Genomic DNA, 22,052 nt, shown 5'->3' on the forward strand with positions numbered 1-22,052 from the left:
CATTTATTCTGTCCCCACCCTATGGGACGTAAACTGGATGGATAGCAGTGATTCCTTGGTAACTGCCAGTGTCCCCTGTGGTAAATGGGAGGACTGCCCAGAGCACTCTCACCCTTCTGCCTGCATCAACTTCCACCCAGAGCTCCTGGATTTCTAATGCTGCCCTGGTTTCCTCTACTCCTCTTTACTAAGGAGGGAGTTGGACCCGCCCTAAGGTGTGCTCTAGCTCCACCAGGCTTCCTTCTCCAGGGCCTTCCTTCTGGTGCTGTGGCCACAGGCAGCTCTGCAAAGCCAGACCACTTCCCGACGCTATCCTTTTGGAGTCCCAAGAGGCCAAGAGCCTCTCTGCTCCTACAGAGAAAGACCTGATGAGCCCTCTAAGGTGCTAGCTGGAATCTGGTTAGGACGGCCAACCCCAGTGTGCACACCTCTGCTGCCCCTCTCCTACCCCACAACCGGGGTAGGGTCAGCTAGCCCCCAAGGCCTGCAATAAAAAAAAGACAGTCCCTCCCCCCAGCAGCTTCTCACAACCAGGCCAGGGCAGTCCAGGAGGGAGGACTGTACAGGATAAGTCCCCATTTTAGGGCCAGCTGCACAGCTTTCCAGAGGAGAGGGTGTGTGTTTGGGTATGAATGGATAAATGGGGATTAGCTGAGGGAGGCAGTGGAGGTGGGAAGGATGAGGGGTGCGGTGCTGAAGTCCAAAGGTGAGAAAGGTAGAGGGTGTGGAGAACAGCATGTGGCTAGACTGCTTTCCCCAGTGCCAGAGGTCTTGTGTGCTAGAGGCTTTGACCTTTAGCCAGAGGTGACCCACAGATGGGTTTTAACCAGGGTGGCAGGATGGGCAGATCTGTGTTTGGAAAGCCAAATGGAAGGGGCAACACCTATCTGGAAAGCCAATGAGAAAGGCAGAGAGAGTAGAAGTTTAATCTGGAAATAACTTGGAAACAGAAAAATGACTTGGTGACAACTGGAGGGGCACTAGAGTCGGACTCCACCATGGATCCTGGACAAACCACCTCTGTGCCTTAGCTCCCTCATCCATAAAACAGGATGACAGTAACAGCTCCTGTCTCACAGCACTGGGGGAGGACCTAAAGAAGTTAATGCTCAGGGCTCAGTACAGCACATTGCCTTACTCAAGAAATGTTAACCGTGATTATGGAGCCCAGAAAATAGAATAAAGGAGTGACTGTGTTGGTTCCTAGAATTCTGGTTTGAACAACTACATCTGCAGTTCTCATGTTCTATGAACTGCTGGGAAACCAAAAGATTCTTTCAGATGAACTGTAAAGTCAAACCGATCTTAAAAAATTTATTTTCTTTAATAATAAGATTAACACATCTGCCTTTTTACTATGCTAACATTTATTGTGATGATGCAGAAACAATGGTGCCTTGGCAAAAGTCAAAGCAAACTTTCCCAGTAGTCATATTCTTCACGGCCATTCACTGTCAATTAAAAAACAAAACAAGCAGTTTCTCTTAAGAATGCACTTGATGAGGCAATAAAAGGGACAGTTCTGAGACAGGGAAGATTCAGAGTTCAAAGCCAGTCTGGCAAGGTGCAAAGCAACACAGTGAGACTCTCTCTCTAAATTTTAAAAACAGAAAATAGGGCTGAGGATGTGGCCCAGTGACTGAGTGTCCCTGAGTTCAATCCTGGGTACCTCTCCCCCTCCAAAAAAATTGGTAATCCACTGCTAAAATCTGGATAGATTTTTATACAAAATAAAATGCCTTTGTACATAAAATAAAATACATAGCTGAGTGTGGTGGCACATGCCTATAATCCCAGTATCTGGGGAAGCTGAGGTAGAAGATTCGTGAGTTCAAAGCCAGTCTCAGCAACTTAGTGAGGCACTAAGCAATTCAGTGAGACCACAAAAAAAAAAAAAAAAAAGAGGATACACACACACATATATGTGTATATATATTTATATAAAAGAGCTGGGGATGTGCCTCAGTGGTTAAGAGCCCCTGAGTTCAATCCCTGGTATAATAAAAAATATATACACACAATATGTATTTATATCATACTTATTCATTCATTTTTGGTACTGGGGATTGAGCCCCAGGGATGTTTTACCACTGAGCTACATCCCCACCCTCCAGTCCTATTTTTTGAAACAGGATCTTGCTAAGTTGCTTAGGGCCTTTCTAAGTTACTGAGGCTGGTCTCAAACTTGGGATCCTTCTGCCTCAGTCTCCTGAGCCATGGGATAACAGGCATACATTACCACAGCTGGCTAGATTTTTATCTCTTCAGATGTGTTTTGGATAAGCACAGGTGATAAACAAGTTTTATTAAATGGGAAAAAGTGTTTTATTCCTTTCTTATGTGAGAAACACTGATTCTCAACAGGCGTGATTCATTTTTGCTTAGCCTCAAATCAGTTTCACAAGTAACTATCAAAAATCAAATATAAAAGATTAAAAATACCATGGCCAAAGCTTTGAAAAATTTGAACAAGAAGATAAATATTGAATTATAATTCAAAGTATAAGGTAAATATCCATCAGTGCATACTGATATAAATAAACGATTGAGCAAGTTAAACAGAAGAGATGAATCTCCAATGCAGAAGAAATTCAAATAATGCAGATACTTCACTTTGAAGGAGAAGCATTATCCCCCACTCCTTAATTATATACTTAGGCACTGACTTCTTTCCAAAGAGCACAGTATAGAATGGGAGGAAAAGAGTAACTTTACAATGGCACAAGTGGACAAACACTACCTCAGCCAGGTAAGCAAGGTCAACAGCAACAGTGATAAATCATGATGACGGTATGCATTACCCTTAACTCAAGGTGATGCAAATAGTACTGTAGCAGGGCATAGTGGCACATGCCTACAGTCTACTGACTGGAGAGGCTGAGGCAGGAGGATTCACAAGTTTGACACCAGCCTTAGTAAGTTAGAGAGATCCTGTCTCAAAAAATAAATTGAAAAAAAAAAATGGCTTGGAATGTAGCTCAGTGGTAAGGCACACTGGATTCAATACCCAATACTGTGGTGGTGGTGGGGCAGGGATAGACAATGGTCCTTTACCTCTGATTTTCCACCTCTAAACCCATAACCCCAGTCCAACATGAGAAAAACATCATATTCCAAAAGAGGGGCAGCCTACAAATTGCTTTGGCAGCACTCCTTAAAATTTCCAAGGTCATCAAAAACAAGGAAAGTCTGAGAAACCGTCACAAAGAGGAACCTAAGGAGACATGACATCTGAATGTAATGTATTCTGGATGACAACATGGAGCGACAAAAACATATTATGTAAAAACTAAAGACACCTGAAGAAAGTATGGATTTTAGTTAGTAATAATGCATCGACACTGATTCATTAATAACAAATGTATCATAGAGTAATGAAAGGGCCATACAAGGTGTCAATAATAGGGGAAACTGTATGAAGAAAGGCAACAAGAGCAGATGAAACTGTTCCATCTGCTCATCTTTTCTGTAAAACTTTTCTAAAAAATAGTCTGTTAATAGAAAAAATCCTGATTTTTTCATCGGGACTAATTCCGTCATCTCTCATTTGTCCCTCTACTCTGGAGACAAAGTTCTACTATAGGGTAGCCCATGCATGATTCAAATCAGCATTTATCTATTCTGCAGGCCTCTGAACTGTGAGGTACTGGCTATAAAAAGATGACAAAAAGTCCAAGACCCTAGCTGGAGTCTTGTGAGGAGCGGAAACACACAGCACAAAGACTACACACAGGGGGTATAGTAAAGGCACAGAAGCAAGAAACAGGTAGGCTGAGCCTGATTTTTTTTTTTTTTTTTGGTCTTGTTTTGAGACAGGGTCTTGCTATGTTGTGCAGGCTGGTTTCAAACCTCTGGGCTTTAGTGATCCTCCCACCCTGGCCTCACTAATAGCTGGGAAAGATGTATACCACCACACCCAGCTTGATTTTTTTTTTTCTTTTGTTAAATCTGTTCTTTCAAGAATATTTCTGGGCTGACCAAATCTCCATCATGTCGGTTAGGCCCCTACTTCCTTAATAAGACTCCTATAATGCAAAAATTAAGATAAAAATCAGTAAATGGGATAGACTCAAACTAAAAAGTTTCTTCTCAGCAAAAGAAACAATCAGTGAGGTGAATAGACAGCCTACATCTTGGGAGCAAATTTTTATCACTCCACACATCAGATAGAGCACTAATCTCTAGGGTATATAAAGAACTCAAAAACTAAGCACCAAAAAAATAACCCAATCAATAAATGGGCCAAGGAACCGAATAGAGACTTCTGAGAAGAGGATATACAATTAATCAACAAACATATTAAAAAATGTTCAACATCTGTAGCAATTAGAAAAATGCAAATCAAAACTAGTCTAAGATTTCATCTCACTCCAGTCAAAATGCATACAAACAACAATAAGTGTTGGCAAGGATGTGGGGGAAAAAGGCATACTCGAACCCTGCTGATAGGACTACAAATTAGTGCAGCCAATATGGAAAGCTGAGAATCCTTGGAAAACTGGGAATAGAACCACCATTTGAGTCAGCTATCCCACTCCTCAGTCTATACCCAAAGGACTTAAAAACAGCATACTGCAAGGGACACAGCCACATCAATGTTTACAGCAGCACAATTCACAATAGCTAAACTGTGGAGCCAACCTAGATGCCCTTCAGTAGATGAATGGATAAAGAAAATGTGATATATATATATATATATATATATATATATATATATATATACACACACACACAATGGAATATTACTCAGCAATAAAAGAGAATAAAATCATGGCATTTGCAGGTAAATAGATGGATTTGGAGAATATAATGCTAAGTGAAGTTAGCCAATCCCAAAAACCAAATGTTGAATGTTTTCTCTGATATAAGGAGGGGTTGGGAGGGAGAGCATGGGAGGATTAGATGAACTCTAGATAGGGCAAAGTTGTGGGAGGGAAACGGAGGGGATAGGGGGTTAAAATAAAATGGTGGAATGAGATGGACATCATTACCCTGAGTACATGTATGAAGACACAAATGGTGTGACTCTACTTTGTATACAACCAAAGATATTGAAAGGCGAGTGACTCAACCCAAGGCAGAGATTCAACCAAGAGATTTTATTGGGGGGCTGCCCAAAGGAGAAGTAGAGAGCAGAGAGAAGAGGAGGGGGGCAGAAAAAGAGAGAGGAACATGTGCTTACAAGCTTCGGCTAAAGAAGGGTTGCACAGGGGACATGGTGGGTGCTGACTGGTAGGGTGACTCAGCAAGCGGACATTGTGTCCTGCGGGGATTGGTGGAGGAAACCTTTGAATTTGGCATTCTTGGCTTGGCGCCCTTTGGAGAGGAGCAGGAGGGGTAAGGGATTCCAAGATGTTCTCCAAGAAGGGGGAGTCTCCCACACACCCAACAGATATGAAAAATTGTGCTCTATATATGTCATATGAATTGTAATGCATTCTGCTGTCATATATAACAAATTAGAATAATAAATAAATAAAAGAGAAAAGAAAAAGAATATTTCTGGGCCAGACAGAGTGGTACATGCCCATAATCCCAGACATTCTTAGGCAGGGAAATCACAAATTTCAGGCCAGCCGCAGCGATTTAGCTGCTTATCTTTAATCAAAAACTAGTAAAAAGGCTGAGGATGTAGCTCAGAGTTCCTGGGTTTGATCCCAGCACCAACACTATTACCACCCCCCCCAAAAAAAAAATTACCATCACCCTCACAAAAATAAACAGGAATTAAAAAGCATTGTGCAAATGAAGCACTACAGAGGTCAAGAGTTTATTTGCCCTGGTATTTTAGGACATACACAACAGGAAAAATATACTTTAGAAAATGTCAAGACTTCTGGCTAGATAAAGGGGTACATTCCTATAATCTCAGCTACTTGGGAGGCTGAGGCAAGAGGATATCAAGTTTGAGGTCAATCTTGGCAACTCAGTGAGACCCTGTCTCAAAATAAAAAGGGCTGGGGATGTAGGTTAGTGGTAGGGCACTTGCCTAGCGTGCACAAGGTGTTGGATTCAATCGCCAGTACAAGAAAGAAAAGCCAAAATTTCTAAAATTATTAAAAAGTATAAAGGAATTTCATATGTTTCAAAGTAGGTGAATTTTAAAACTGGGATGATTGGAAAAAGAGGAAGTCAAAAAATGAGCACATAAAATTATAAAACAGATGACATATTGAATGATGACCCTCCCAGTAGGTGTCCAACAAAGGATAACTACATGAACAAAATTCTGGGAAACATAAATTTTATAACTCAGCTTTCTATTTTATTCAGAATGCTGAATTATAATTTCTACTGGTAAGGGGAGAAGTTAAGAGTAAGAAGAACTAGTACTTATTGAGCATCCATACCTTGTGACAGGTACACATAGGGAGGTCTCTATGTACATTATTAAATTTAATCATTAAAATAACCATTGAGGGCTGGGATGCAGCTCAAGTGGTAGCGCGCTCGCCTGGCATGTGTGCAGCCCGGGTTGGATCCTCAGTACCACATACAAAGATGTTGTGTCCGCCAATAACTAAAAAAAAAAATAAATAAATATTAAAAAAATTCTCTCTCTCTCTCTCATAAAAAAAATTTAATCATTAAAATAACCATTGAGGGCTGGGATGTAGCTCAGTGGCAAAGTATCTGCCTTGCATTTGCAAAAAGCTCTGGGTTCAACTTCTAGTTCCAAAAAAAAAAAAAAAAAAAAGCTACAAACAAATAAAATAACCTTTGAGATGAATGCCTCCTTACAACTTTTCTAGAGAAAACCCATGTTAGAGGGATTGGTAACTTGCAGCAGCACAAGACTGGAATTTAGTTGGTCTGAAAGCCCATGGTTTTTACAGACCCATTTGTCCACTAACCAGGTATTTATAAAATGGTAGCATTCACCCCATTCCTTCATTTACAAAGCTGTTTGGGGACCACTTTAATTTCTTCCTTACCACAATTGCACTTGGTTCATATAATAGTCAAGTATATGACCCAAGTACATATCTAATAACAATGCCTTGCTTACAATTAATTTCGTGTATGCCAGTGCCGGGCACACAGTACTCAAAGATTAATCCCACAAATGTTAAGGACATCCCTGGTTTTCAGCATATTTTAATGATCAACTTCACTCATACAGGTCACCAGTTTTGCTCATACTGGACTAAAACATACTTGTTGGAAGACACCCTCCCTTTCTGACATCATGAGTTAGACTGCTAAGCTTTACATAGGAAAGGATTTGAGCTACTGCAAAAGGGAGCCATCATAAGCATTATGAATGATATAAAGTTTCTTGAAACAGACAAGGCATGGATTTCTTGTTTCTATGTCAACCTGGGCAGGGCTATTCCGTGTAAAATTGGAAGGGAAATCATTCTTTGGCTAGCATCATGAGACTGTCCTAAGAATCGAAAGGGAAACTGTGAGAAAGGATTTTGCCTGCCCAAAAAGCGCTGGTTTCTAAGATCTGGGGCCCTAACGAGCGGAGCAGCAAAAAAAAAGCCTGGACTGGGAGCCAGGGTCCCTCTGGCGGGCCGCCTCTGGGTCAGTCTCTGGAGAGGTTTTTGCGGGGATCGTGTGTGGGGTCTTCTCTCTGCTCACTCCCACGACTCGTCCAGGCCAGGCCAGAAAAGCGCCCAGTTGACTTGCAACTTAAGCTGCCACGGTTCCAGGAAGCCTTCAAACGGCTCCTCTGACCCAGAGGTCTTTGTTCCGGGAACTGTCTCCCGCCGCAAAACTTGCGTGTCCGAATCGGAGAAGTGCAAGGGGGCGCAGGGATGGGAGCGCTAAGAGAAGTAGCTAGGAGACCCATAAACTTAAATATAGGAATAAAGGAAAGGAAATGAGCGGGATTCGCCGCCTCCCATTAGCGCCCTGGGCGGCTCCCTCCCGCCCAGGCGGCTCGCGCGGGCTCCGCAGGGCGCGCTCGGCAGCAGGGCGGGGCGGGACGCGGCGGGCGGGCCAGGGGCCTGCACGTGGTTTTAGCTGTTCACCCCCCCCGGCTGGGTTCTTGGAGGGTCACAACACTAGTGGGGATGAGGAACGCTTCTTAATCTCTCCAGAGAGGGGTTCTGCCCTCGGGGCCCTGGCATTGAAGGCTAGGAAGAGAAAAGAAAGAATCAGCGTGGCGCCAGCGTTTCCCGCGCGGGGACTGCGGGATTCGAGCTGCAGGGTAGGAGCTGGGCGGCTGCTGGGAAAGAATCCCACCCTCGGAGAGGGTAACCGGGTCGGCGTAGCAGGAACCGGGAAGTTAGGGTTGATACGTACCTTAGCCGGCAAGCTGGGGAAGTCTCCCCTGAGTGTGGCCGCATGGGATGGCAGCGCCAGCCCGGAGCTGCGGCGCGCTAGAGCGCACGTGGCCCGCAGCGCGGGACTGTGTTTACATTCTGCAGCCGCTCCACGTTGTGCAGTAGTTCTCGCCTCCCATTGGCCAGCTTGTCAGCCGGAGCTTTGCTCCTCCCGGAGGGGAGGGCCCTCCTGGTCCCCGCGTCTCCCACGAAAGACTTGGCTTTCTAAGGCCCTGCCGGGACAACCAGGGCGCAACAGAGGTTGGCCACCTCATGGCCATTCTGTGCTCACCCAAGTCACCTATCCCTGGGTGAACGCCGGGACTGAACCGCTCGAAGTCTCCAAGATTCGGGAGTTACAGTGGGAGGGGAAAGAAGCAAACTGGCGGGAGATGCGGGAGCCAAGCGGTTAGAAGCCAACCTGGAGGAGGAGCCTCTCCGAGACTCCTGGCTGCTTTCCGGCCGCGCGGGCAGGTGAAATGGAGCGCTGGGAACATGGGACGCCGGCCTAAGCGAGCAGACCCTGAAGTCACTCGCGGTGCGTCCGCGCGCACTGATGGCAGGGCGCGGTGCGCAGGCGGGAGGGGCGCGCGCGCGGACGGGGGAGGGGAGCGCGCAGTCGGAGGTGTCAGTCTGAGGCGCATGCGTGCGGGGCGGGCCCGGCTCGGCCTATATATTGGGTTGGCGCCGGCGCCAGCTGAGCGGAGCGGTAGCGGGGCTGGCGGTGAGGAGTTGCTGGGTTTAGGGGGGATGCTGGAGGAAAGAAAGCCTGGGACACCCTACGGGCGGGAGCCTTAAGGGAGGGGAGGTGGGAAGGCAGAAAACGAGGTGAATGGGGAGAATGGGCCCCCGAGTTCCGATCTTGGCAGGACCCTTGGCAAGGGATGGGGAAGCGGTGGTGGAGTGGAAGGCAGCCCCTAACAGAGGCCACAGCAAAACTCCTCATTCCATGGGCTCCTCTATCCAACCCCCATTTAGGGAGCTCTTCGTGGGAGAGAGGATGGGGATCTGGGTTCCCTTCACGGGGGAGAAAGTTACTGACCTGCCCCATTTCACCCTTTCTTTAAACTCCTTTTCCTTCCCTTCATCCACCAGCTAGAGCTAAAATATTGGTGCCCCTCCAAGTGGCGGGCAGAGCCTGATGGGTTTGGGAAGGAGGGAAAGGAGACTGGAGGACGTGACACCAGTCTCAGTTCCCTCCGCCCCCTGCTTCCCCGCCACTGCCGCTCTCCAAATTGGCGCGGAACCGGCTTCTCCACTGCGTTTCGCCTCCACAACCCCCTCTCGGCGCAGTCCGTCCAGGACGGGAGGGGGATGTGGGAGCGCTGCCCCAGTTCCACTCTGGATATACGGGGAGAGGGTGGAGGACCCAGAAAAACTCGTTTGGGGGAGATCTGCCACCCTGTGCTTTTAAGGTGCTGGAGGTGCTTTGTAAATTTTTTGAAGACGTTCGCGTTCTGGCTGTACATTCAGTTCAGGAATTGTGTGCAAAATTAATTACTATGGGATAACTAATATAGTGCAGAAGACAGCATGGTAAAATGACCCAGGCCGCCTTCTGAAGGACTTAACTTTAACCTCTGCATCAGTTCTAATGGGCACTTGGAAAATACGGATGACTGTGTACTTAACTCTGGTTTTTCTACCCCCTCTCCTTCAGGAGGTTTCATACACCTGAAAAAGAATGTCAAGACGCAGGTAATATTTGTATTAGAGACATGCTTCAAAATTAGCTGCTACTTTTGAAACACATGACTTACTAATTAAACTTCCTTTTTAAAAATTCACTACAGTAGCCGTTTACAAGCTAAGCAGCATGTTCAGCCCAGCCAGCCAGACTCTCCCCAAGAAATCCAGATAATCCAGGCCAAGAAGAGAAAAACAGCACAGGTGAGTTAAGAGGAAAGAAAGAGGGAAGGAGGAAATTCTTTGCTATGACCTTAGCTTACCAATCAATGGTCTTTTCTATTTTTCAGGATGTAAAAAAAAGAAGAGAGGAGGTCACCAAGAAACATCAATATGAGATTAGGGTAATGCAGAACTGGACTGGGTGGGTTTGGGAGAAACAAATGCAGGAGAGGACAAATGAGTAGAATGGTATTATTGCTTTGCAATAGAAAGACTCCTCTGATTTTTACCTTTAATGCCCCCTGAGGCCAGCAAGGAAGGACATTTATATGTTCCCGAATTCAACCACAGCTGCACAGTAAATTTGCCTTAAAGCAGCTGGTTTCTTTTTGTAAATCCCTCCTCTTGGAGCTGACTGGTGCACCAGGGCCCGCCTAATCTGCCTGATATACTGTTCTTTGTTCCCTCTCATACTGTAGCAAAGAGTCCTAATAGCTGCTGCTTTGGCATAAATAGAATGTTAGATCACTGACAGCCTGGCACCCAGCCCTTTGCTACCTCTTCTTCCTATGTGTTATATGGGCAGCCTTAGAGACAGTGATTCCCTTTGAAACCAGCATTATTGGAGAAAGGGTCCCCTAAGTGATCCATTTCACTCGGTTCCATTTTTAAGGTTTCTGCCTTTAAGTATTCTAAATTATGGGAAAGGCTTAACTTCAAAAGAGCTGTTTTGTTGTTTTAATTTAAAAAGGTATTCTTGCTTCTTACCTTCAAAGTGACTGGTGTCTTATATTACAAAAGCATTTTGTTATTACTCTTTCAATGCCTTATGTCTTGTATTACTAGAACTATATTTTATCTAAAACTTTGTTATGAATATCAAAATGAGTTTTATAGCTTTTTATAAAATATTAATGTCAGATTAGCTAATTGTCAGCTATGTCAGCTGAAACTACAAACGGTTTAGAAATATTAACTTTCATTTATGAAAGATCCAGGCAAAAGCTAAGGTTTCCTGTTACACAAATAGATCTTCTTTTTCTTTTAATGACAGAATTGTTGGCCACCTGTATTATCCGGGGGAATCAGTCCTTGCATTATCATTGAAACACCCCACAAAGAAATAGAAACAAGTGACTTTTCCAGATTTACAAATTACAGATTTAAAAATCTTTTTATTAATCCTTCACCTTTGCCAGATTTAAGGTAAGAAAATTTATAGTGTCATATATTATCTTTTGCCTTTATTATAAAACAAACTTGTTCAAAAATTGCTTTCTTGATTAATAATTCACATATTTTAATCTGAGTATTGCTATTTGCAAATGACATGGGTATTTAAAACACTCATTCTATAAAATTATTTTCATTTGCTTCCTAAATACTATCAAACTTGGCAGAACTGAATTTTAATGGAATTTATCTAAATTAAGATGAAAGTATTTTAACATGGACAGCATTTTCAATTGAAGTATGCTTACCGAGCTTAGTAAGGCCTATACTTAATTCTTTTTTCTAGTCCATGAGTATGACTAAGAGGTACAGCCTACATAAGACATAGAGTAGTAACTTGTGTTTGACTTTGATAAGCAAATTCATGAAATCAGATATTTAAACACATCAATCCTCCTCCCCTAAACTCTGTCCTACCTTTCCCCAACTGTAGGTGACTCTACTGTTGATGATCTGTTTGCAGCTATTAAGACTTGCCTTCACTGTGTTCATATGCTTTCAATATTTAGCATTTTAGAATTGCTCTTCAGAAAACATGGTTATCGGGCTGGGGATATAGCTCAGTTGGTAGAGTGCTTGCCTAGCATGCACAAGACCCTGGGTTCAAACCCCAGCACCACCAAAAAAAAAAAAAAAAAAAGAAAAAAGAAAGAAAACATGGTTATCTGAAACAGTACCCTTTTTGTAAGTGGAATGAAAAAGCATTCTTTGAAAATTATCAACTTACATGATCATAATCTAAGTTACTGATTATTTTAGGCTTTTATTTCTCATTCAAAAAAAATGGTTTCTAAAAATTAAGGTAGAAATCTTTTTCTAATTTAAGAGCTTCTTTCAGATTCTAACTGAAAGTTAGATTTATGCTATGTAAACAGAGTTTGTATATTGCTTAAATCACATAATTTAAATTATGTTTTCCCCCTTTCCATAGCTGGGGATGTTCAAAGGAGGTCTGGCTAAACATGCTAAAAAAAGAGAGCAGATATGTTCATGACAAGCATTTTGAAGTTCTACATACTGACTTGGAACCACAGATGAGGTCAATACTTCTAGACTGGCTTTTAGAGGTATGTTCCAGCAAAATAAATTGCTTTTATCTCTGTATAATGGAAAAATGTTTAAAGGTAAATGTGCCCTCAGGATATATTATCCATTGCCAGTAAGCCATCTTTTAGGGGGTACTTCTACAGTTGATAGTAACCAAAGTGAAATAAAACTACTTCATATCAGTAAATTCAGGGACTGGGGGTGTAGCTTCATGGTAGAATATGTACTTAGCAGGCTCAAGGCCCGGGTTCAGTCCTCAGCACCAAAACAAAGGATAAAGTTGGAAGGACACAGCCACTACATACAACCCAAACCCAATTCAGAATTCCTGGTTTGGGTGTATATTGTTGTGTATTGGCACTGTTGTAGGTGCTCAGGGCTTTTATTTTCAAGATGAATGAAATTAATGAATGGAATGCATAGATGACTAGGTTTGGGATACTGCTAAGCAATGAACCAAGACTAGGCTTCATGGCCCTGAGAAGTCCTTTTCTGCATTACCAAAAGCAAATTATGATTAGGAATCTTGACTGCTATGCCCTAAACCATAATGAGGCTTTGGATACCCTGAAGCCTACTACGCACTCTGGTTTTGTGTAGCTCCCTTTTATAATGCGTTTGTATTCCTTCCAAAGATACATTGTATGAGCAATTTTTTTTCCTTTGGCAATACTGGGGATTGAACCCAGTGACACTCTACCACTGAGCTACATCCCCAGGACTTTTTTTTTTTTTTTTGCGACAGGCTCTAAGTTGCCTAGGCTGACCTCAAACTTGTGTTCCTCAAGTTTCCTGAGTAACTAGGATTCTAGCACCATACCCAGTGTGTACCATCAATCTAAAGGAATATAGTAATCCTGAAATCCCTATAAATCTGTGACAACATTTTCTCTCTTGTTTAGGCCCATTCCCTTTCTCTGAGTAATCTAAACTTATTATAAATGAGTACTTGTGTTCGTGACACTGATGACACTGATTTCCTCCAATCCTTAGATATTTGCCCTGTAATCTTAGAAATGATGCATCTAAAGGAGAGAGACTAGGACGTTTGGAGTAGCACAAGGCAAAGTAGATTTGAGAAGCTAACAGCAAAGTTTTAAAACTACAAAATGTTCTTTTACGTCAGGTTATCTTCCTTATTCTGACTCAAGAAGAGATTATATTTTAATAGTGTGAATATATATAAGGTAGTTTGGTGTTTTGTTTGTTTTTGTAAACTAAGGATTGAATGTGGGGTGCTGTACCACTGATCTATACCCCAGACCTTTTTGGGGGAGCAGGGGAGTAACCAGGGATTGAACCTAGGGGCACTTAACCACTGAGCCACATCTCCAGCCTTTTGTATTTTATTTAGAGAGAGGGTCTCACTGAGTTGCTTAGGGCGTGGCTAAATTGCTGAAACTGGCTTTAAACTCGCAATCCTCCTGCCTGAGCCTCCTAAGCCACTGGGATTACAGGCCTACACCACTGTGCCTGGACCTTTTTATTTTTGAGACAGGGTCTCACTATGTTGCTGCTAAGGCTAGCCTCCAACTTGCCATTCTCCTGCCTCAGCCTCCTGAGTTGCTGAGATTATAGGTTTGCACCACCATGCCTAGCAAGGAAGTTAGGTTGTTGGGGTTTAATTTTTTTTTCATTTTTGGTGCTAGACAATGAACACTTGGAGCATATGCTCTACCTGAGCTACACTCCCAGCCAGGGTTTGACTTTTTTTGAGCATCTAGTTAATGTTTTTACTTTTTACCTTATACTGATTTTTATCAGTGGTTGGACTGTTCTATCCAGTGTTTCCTATTTTTCCTTAAATACAATTACATATATACAAAACCCTACAAACATAAAACCAAATCCAACAGTGTTTAAAAATCTGTCTTAATAACATTCTTTCAATCTAGGAATGTAAAGATGATTAACATTTGAAAAAAAATCTATTAATTTGTTACCTTAATAGTATAAATAAGAAAAAGCTTAAGATCTCAGATGCAAGAAATTTTTTTCAAAATTCAACATCCATTCCTGACTTTAAAATAGGTAATGAGCAAGGGGTGCAGTGGTGTATGCCTTTAATCCTAGCAACTGGAGGCTGAGAAAGAGAGGCTACCCGGGCAATTTAGTGAAAACATAAAAGGTGCTAGGGAATGTAGCCCAGGATAGAGCACCCCTAGGTTCATTCCCCAGAAGGGGCAGGGGGGATGGAGTGAGCTAAGAATAAGAGATTTCCTTAACAGTCATTGTTTATTAGGAATTCATATTTCTGTTCATTTTCTCCTCTCTAAAATGGAGATCACAACACCTACTTTATGGAGTTATCTCCCTTTAAGTATGGCAATGTTTCTAGTTGTTATTAGTAGTATCAACAGTGAAACATTTGGCAATTTCCATTGAAGTCAGCAACAAAAGATTTTTGCTTAGCACCAGTGTTATTCAGTGTTCTGGACTCTTAGCCATTAGCCAGTGCAGTAAAATATGAAAAATAACTGAAGTAAAAATGTGAAGGAAAAAAAAAAAAGCTGGGTATGGTGGCACATGCTTGCAATCCCAACAGTTCAAGGAGGCTGAGGCAGGAGGATCCCAAGTTCAAAGACAGCTTCAGCAACTTAGCAAGACTGTCTCAAAAGTTAGAAAAATAAAAAAGGGTTGAGGATGTGGCTCAGTGGTAAAGGACCCCTGGGTTCAATCTATGGTACTAAAAAAAGATAAAAACTATAAAAGTACTGAAGAGTAAACAAGAACCATAGTAGGCTTGTTTATCCTATTAGTACATGTTAAATTTTTTTCTCTCCTGTCTTTGGTACTAAAAAGCAAAATGTGGCTTAAAAACATTCTACAGTCTGGTATGCTGAGATGACTTTCTAAATTGGAGAAAATATGAGAGTAACAATGAAATGTTTGGACTCTTTCTCTAGGTATGTGAAGTATACACACTTCATAGGGAAACATTTTATCTTGCTCAAGATTTTTTTGATAGATTTATGTTGACACAAAAGGATATAAACAAAAATATGCTTCAACTTATTGGAATTACCTCATTATTCATTGCTTCCAAACTTGAGGTGAGTTCTCAAAGTTCATCTACAATATATTGATCCCAAACTTGTTTTCCAGTTAACACATGAATCCCAGAGAATACCATAATTTTTTATATTTACTCTTTAGAGTGGTTTTGTTCTTTAATACATTTTCTGAACATTATGACAGAATTGGAAAAAATATATCATAGTTCTTCTGTGGTGTCTGAGCCTATTTAAGTCTCTCATTTAGACTCAGATTAGTATCTAGGTGAAATGTTCTGTGGCTTATTCTGCCAAATGAGATATCAATGCTGTCTTTATACACATAATTATGGCATTTGGTTGCAACAGAATGGTCTTTGAAAACTAAAGAGCCAATCAAATGAAAGAAATGATCATATAATTTCCTGAACTATATTTTCCTTCTGTGTCTTTTGAGCATAAGGGCTATTCCCAAGTTCTGCCAAATTTGGCACAGTTTGTAGTCAACTCATCACTCAACTTGTTCTTATGTGAAATCACACTATTTGAGGTGTCTTTCTAGACTAAAACCCGATATTTAACCTGTCCTATATGGCAGACCTCAACTTTTTTTCAATACCATGGACCAAACCTAAGGAGTGCTCTCCCACTGAATTACATCTCCAGCCCATTTTCATTTTTTATTTTTGAGACATCGTTTCACTAAATTGCCAAGGCTGGCTTCAAACTGGCAAGTCTCAATAGATACTCTTCTAATCCTTTGATCATTCCAGATCTTCTCTGAGCTAAGACCTGTCAGCCAAACTTCAATAATTTTTTTTTTTTTGTGTGTGTGTGTGTGTGTGTGTGTGTGTGTGTGTGTGGTGCTAGGGATTTAACCCAGGGCTTGGGCATGCTCTAACAAAGTCACAAGTGTGTGATAAGACCAATATACTAGGCAATCTTAAAACAAGTTTTAGCTTTGTGTATGTGTGGTACTGGTGATTTAACCCAGGGGTGCTCTACCACTGAGCTACATCCCTAGCTATTTTTGTTTTAAAACAGGATCTTTCTTTCTTAAGTTGCTAAGGCTGGCCTCTAACTTGTCATCATCCTCCCTAAACTTCCCAAGTAGCTCAGATTATAGGCATACACCATTGTGTGCAGCAAGATTTTGTTTTTTAACTGAAACAACTGGTTAAGATACTCTAGTTGTTTATCAACTAAAATTCAAAGTCAATTCTAAGAAAATAAATCTTGATAACAGTTACCAATTTAGATACCTAGATATGAAAAATAACTAAGGTAGGTTGAGTTATAGAATAGATTTATAATCACTTTGTGAATTTCTTAAAACTGAAGCCTGTATGTGGTTTGTATAGAATTCTTTTAATATCAATCTCAATTGGGCCTAATAAAAAATTCTAATTTAAAGGAAATCTATGCTCCAAAACTCCAAGAGTTTGCTTATGTCACTGATGGTGCTTGCAGTGAAGAGGATATCTTAAGGATGGAACTCGTTATATTAAAGGTAATAATAATTATGTCCTTATTTCTAGTTGTGACTTTGTAACTATTCCAGAATACTATAAGTAGTCAAAACTAAGGTTTTAGATGTATTATTAGATTAGAACAAGGCATCTTGTTCTAATAATACATTAAAACAAAACAGTTGTGGCTGGGAGGGAAATTTATTTAACCTCTGCATAGGTATGTACATTCATTAATGGGCATTTTAAAATTTCATTAACAGGCTTTAAAATGGGAACTTTGTCCTGTAACAGTCATCTCCTGGTTAAATCTCTTTCTCCAAGTTGATGCTCTTAAGGATGCTCCTAAAGTTCTTCTACCTCAGTATTCTCAGGAAACATTCATTCAAATAGCTCAGGTATTTACACTGTTATTGAATATATTTAATGTTACTTTTATTACAGGTTTAAAGTATATATAGTCTTAAATAGACTACACAACAAAATACTGGCATATTGAAATACTCTTGACTACAAAATTTTGGACGTGTAAAATTATGTCCCAATATTTGTTGTTTAATAATTCTAGACAACAAAGTTCTTAAACTTTCACAAGTACTTTCATTCTTTAGGAGTCCAAAATAGAGTTAAATACTTCTTTTTGATATCAAATGATGAAAAGCACTTTTCAGCTAGTTGTCATTAACTTTATATTTTGGAATTATTCTGTATGATTCTTTTGTTTGCTGTATACTTGAATGCACATGTTATCTATTTAAGTTACATTTCATCAGACTTATTCATAGGATCTTTTTCTAAAACTTGCAAACTAAATTTTCCTAGGTCAGCATATAATAGTCTAACAAAGGTACTAGAGGAGGAGTATCTCATTCTTTCTTGCCTATTGCTTAAAATAATATCTTAAGGCCGAAGTATCAGTAGTTAAGAAAATCATTTATTAATTCTATGTACGATGTGAAAATCTTACCTATGGAATAGAAATCAAAGTAGATTTAGGATGAGTATTGAGTTACCTGGGTTAAATTTTGTGTTAAATCTAACAAGCATATTATGAATATTAAAATTAGACAACCAATATAGGCGGAATTGGCTTATTTCGTATCAGTTTCTAAGAAAGGCTTACTTTTCAGTCAATTCCCAGTACCTCAGATTTTCATAGGTAGCTAAGCCCTTCTGATAGATATATCTAGAGGTACATAACACAGATTGAGATCCCTAATCCAAAAATCTGAAATGCTCCAAATTAGCAATTTTTTAAATGTTGACATGGTCAAGTGGAAAATTACAGTGACCTCATAACAGGTTGTAAACTGTAGGCACCCCAAAAACATAAAATTCAGGTTATGGGGGCTGGAGTTGTTTGATCCCTGGCACCACATACAAAGAAGCTAATAAAATAAAGGTATCGTGTCCATCTACAAATAAAAATATATTTTAAAAAAATTCAGGCTATGTGTATAAGGTATTATATATAAAACAAATTAATTATATATATATATATATATACACACACACACACACACACACACAATTATTCCAAAAGCTTTTTTAAAAAATCTGAAATTCGGGCTGGGGATGTGGCTCAAGCGGTAGCTCGCTCGCCTGGCATGCGTGCGGCCCGGGTTCGATCCTCAGCACCACACACCAACAAAGATGTTGTGTCCGCCAAGAACTAAAAAATAAATATTGAAAATTCTCTCTCTCTCTCTCCCCTCTTTAAAAAAAAATCTGAAATTCAACACATTTCTGGTCCCAAGTACTTCCAGTGCTTAGTCTGTGGTGATATTTCACTTCTAACTCATTTCTAAAAGTTTTATTCTACTGAACTTGTCATATCACCTCAAACCTCTGAAATGTAGCCCTCTGAACAAATATTGCACTACTTGTTCAGTTCTCTTACTGCCTAGATTGTGCCTTTTTGTAACTTTTAAACGTGTTGCATTCTATTCAGTCCAGTTGGCTGCAGTTGAAGATTTCTTTCTTGAAATATAACTTTTGTGACTTAAAGTCTTCAAGTAGATTTAATTATCCACCTTTGGACCTCTAGCTAGCCCCTTTTTTGGATAAGAAATAAAGGAAAAGTACTTCCTATTTCTTTCCACCTTTGGTTTTCCAAACTACTTCAGTTCCAAGTCACATTATTCTACCTCAAATTTTCCCAGCTACCCTCTTTAAGACAGTCATGTAAGGCATCAGATGTCTTTACTACCTTTTCCAATCTGGATTAAATGCCCTTTCTCCCATCATACTGCAGCACAACAGTCCTTTCCTACTCTAGTAGTTACTCCCTGACCTACTACCCCAAAACCTGACTTCCTTCAGGATGGTAACTTATTATTATTTTTAATCCTTAAGCAATTTAACAATTCTTGGCATATGGTCCAATATACCCTAAAAAATGTTAGCCGATTTTAGTAGTAACATGTAGTACTCATCCTTCTCCTAAATTACTTATACTTTTTTCATTTGTTAGCTTTTAGATCTGTGTATTTTAGCCATTGACTCCTTAGAGTTCCAGTACAGAATACTGGCAGCTGCTGCCTTGTGCCATTTTACCTCCATTGAAGTGGTTAAGAAAGCCTCAGGTAAGACACAATTTTTTCTTCTTACCTGTTCACAACTTCTGCCAAAGTTAGCAGTTTAGTGATTATCTTTCTCTCTTAGAAATACTTTATAATACTGAGTCTCCACAACTCACAAAGGCCAAATAAAATTTAAGTCCATTTGAAATGAATCAACACAATTATAGTTAGGCTTTTAGAGTTCTTTGGAATTTAAGAGTTTCAAATTCAGGACTGGGGTTGTGGTGGCTCAGTGGCAGAGCACTTGCCTCTCATATGTGAGGCACTGGGTTCAATCCTTAGCACCACATTAAATAAATAAATAAATAAAGATATTGTGTCCATGTATAACTAAAAACTAAAAAATAATTTTAAAAAATTTACAAATTCATATGTAGAGGACACTGGTTAAAATTGATCTAAAGTCCCTTTAAGATTAGTCATAATGGGGCTGGGAATGTGGCTCAGGCGGTAGCGTGCTCGTCTGGCATGCGTGCGGCCCGGGTTCGATCCCCAGCACCACATATCAACAAAGATGTTGTGTCTGCCGAGAACTAAGAAGTAAATATTAAAAAAAAAAATTTAAAAAAAAAAAAAAAAAAAGATTAGTCATATTATTAAAAAAATAGTCTGAGCTTGATAATCTGTTTTGACCTACTGATTTTGTTTTAAAATGACTTTTTAAATAACTACTTTAGGTATACATAAGAAATTTTATGATGTACAGCCTTGAATTTTCCAACTTTTTCAATCTAGGTTTGGAATGGGACCTCATCTCAGAATGCGTAGACTGGATGGTGCCTTTTGTCAGTGTAGTAAAAAGTACTAGTCCAGTGAAGCTAAAGACTTTTAAGAAGATACCTATGGAAGACAGACATAATATCCAGACACATACAAATTATTTGGCTATGCTGGTATGTCTTGTGGGTTTTTTGTTTTGATTTTGCTATCTAGTAAGCCTTGAAACTGACAGCATACTATGGAATGCAACTTCAGCGGTTATAAAGAGAAAGTAATGGGCCCCATGTTTTCAGAGTGTAGAGAAGTTAATAAAATTATTTTAGCCAGGCACAGTGGTGCATGCCTGCAATCCCATCAGCTCGGAAGCAGCAGCAGAAGTTCAAGGCCAGCCTTAGCAACTTAGCATACCCTATCTCAAAATAAAAAATGAAAAAGGGCTTGGATATACCTCAATGATAAACTAAGTTAAATCCCTAGTACCCAAGAACATTTTTTTTTTAATCAAAAGAGTTTGAGATTCACATATACACACAGTACAGTTCAAACTATTGAACCTTCAGAATGAATTCACAGTTGAAAGACATAAAAGGACCATTGCATTTGGTCAGAATAATCTCAAAAAGATACTAGAAATCTGGTTAGACTGTTTTACTGTATCAATGCTTTATCTTAGCTGTTAATCACTATATAATTTCTTCACATGTATAGGATGAAGTAAATTATGTAAACACCTTTAGAAAAGGGGGACAGCTGTCACCAGTGTGCAATGGGGGCATTATGACACCACCGAAGAGCACTGAAAAACCACCAGGAAAACACTAAAGGAGTTACTTGACAAATTGAAACTGAGCAAGTATTGCTAGAATTTCATACAACTGAACTAAAGATTTTACAGGAAAATAGTGCTGTGATTATCCTTGGCAATTCAGAAGTGACACAGCCATTCTTTGAAAAACCACTTGAAATTGGCACTAAAGAAGATATTCACTTCCTATATTAGCCATTAAAGAAGGCTGAACATGTTTACAAAGATGACTTCATTCACAAGTCTATTGGAGAGAAGCCAGCCACAATTATTTCTGAATCCAGTGTTACTATGTTTATTTTGATAAACAAGGAATTTTATCATTGCAGTTTTGGACTAGATAAGTGCTACCTTAAAGGGTACATTGATATAATATTCTGAATCTAGCTTTAGGTTCTCAAATTCCTATACTCTTAACTAGTGCAATTTGGTTCTTGAAAATAAAATTTAAACTTGTTTACCAAGACTTAGTTTTGTAATAAGGTGACTAATTTATCTAAACCTGTGGTAGCAAACTATTATAAAACTTGAATTTTTACAAATGGTGAGATTTAATGTATTTTTTAACTTTCTTATTTGCCTTGCCATCATATTCTTTAACCAATAAGGCTTCAATGAATAGGATGTTTTAAACTGCTCTAAACAGTGGGAGTACCAAAGAAATTAAAAATAAGATAAATGCTGTGGCTCCTACTTGGAGCTTTATCTTGATATATAGGTTGCTTTATAATGACCTTTCTGTATATCACAATTTGGGTGAAGTCTTAAGTACCTTTTCAAACTATTTATATGAGAAAGTCACTTTATTACTCTAAGATATCCCTAAGGCTTTTTTTTTTTTTAATTTAGTGTGACTAAGGCTTTATTTATGTTTATAAAACTGTTAAGGTCCAATTTAAACTCCTACATTATGAGATAAGGACAGCGTCAAAATGATAAAGATTAACACTTATTTTCTTAAGGCAGAAAAATATTAAATGTATACCACAAGTCTATTTATTAAAAAGACATAAGAACTTGCTGTATATAGACTAGCTACTACTTACCTTAAATTAGCTTTTGCCTCAAAAAGTCGATTTAAT

At 39.9% G+C, this 22,052-nt stretch overlaps 1 protein-coding gene, 1 long non-coding RNA gene and 1 other non-coding gene across 4 annotated transcripts; 2 read left to right on the top strand and 1 right to left on the bottom strand.

Moving 5' to 3' along the window:
- Positions 1-5,835: 5,835 nt before the first annotated feature.
- Positions 5,836-8,790, bottom strand: LOC144255823 (uncharacterized). The gene is made up of 3 exons (XR_013343953.1): positions 8,695-8,790; positions 8,254-8,506; positions 5,836-6,520 (listed from the first exon to the last, which is right to left on the bottom strand). It is a non-coding gene; the product is annotated as an uncharacterized LOC144255823 (long non-coding RNA).
- Positions 8,791-9,957: 1,167 nt separating this feature from the next.
- On the top strand, positions 9,958-21,388 carry Ccne2 (cyclin E2). Of its 2 annotated transcripts, none has more exons than XM_026383515.2 (11): positions 9,958-9,971; positions 10,067-10,163; positions 10,250-10,303; positions 11,176-11,327; positions 12,286-12,421; positions 15,308-15,454; positions 16,809-16,904; positions 17,127-17,261; positions 19,337-19,448; positions 20,181-20,338; positions 20,874-21,388. In XM_026383515.2, the coding sequence occupies exons 1-11, from the start codon at positions 9,958-9,960 to the stop codon at positions 20,985-20,987; spliced, it is 1,215 nt and encodes a 404-aa protein (XP_026239300.2). In that variant the 3' UTR covers positions 20,988-21,388. The 2 variants fall into 2 exon arrangements, with proteins under 2 accessions (XP_026239300.2, XP_026239306.2); XM_026383521.2 differs by having other exon boundaries at positions 10,070-10,163.
- Trnaa-agc (transfer RNA alanine (anticodon AGC)) lies at positions 11,904-11,976 on the top strand. The gene has a single exon. It is a non-coding gene; the product is annotated as a tRNA-Ala (tRNA).
- Positions 21,389-22,052: the final 664 nt, after the last annotated feature.

This window comes from Urocitellus parryii, chromosome 7, assembly GCF_045843805.1.
Source record: "Urocitellus parryii isolate mUroPar1 chromosome 7, mUroPar1.hap1, whole genome shotgun sequence".
Taxonomy (NCBI): Eukaryota; Metazoa; Chordata; class Mammalia; order Rodentia; family Sciuridae; genus Urocitellus; species Urocitellus parryii.

Excerpts from the sequence above, each read along its gene's own strand:
- Ccne2 (XM_026383515.2), top strand. Across the intron at positions 10,164-10,249 it reads AGAAGAGAAAAACAGCACAG|GATGTAAAAAAAAGAAGAGA; the intron begins GTGAGTTAAGAG and ends TCTATTTTTCAG. Across the intron at positions 11,328-12,285 it reads TCACCTTTGCCAGATTTAAG|CTGGGGATGTTCAAAGGAGG; the intron begins GTAAGAAAATTT and ends CCCTTTCCATAG.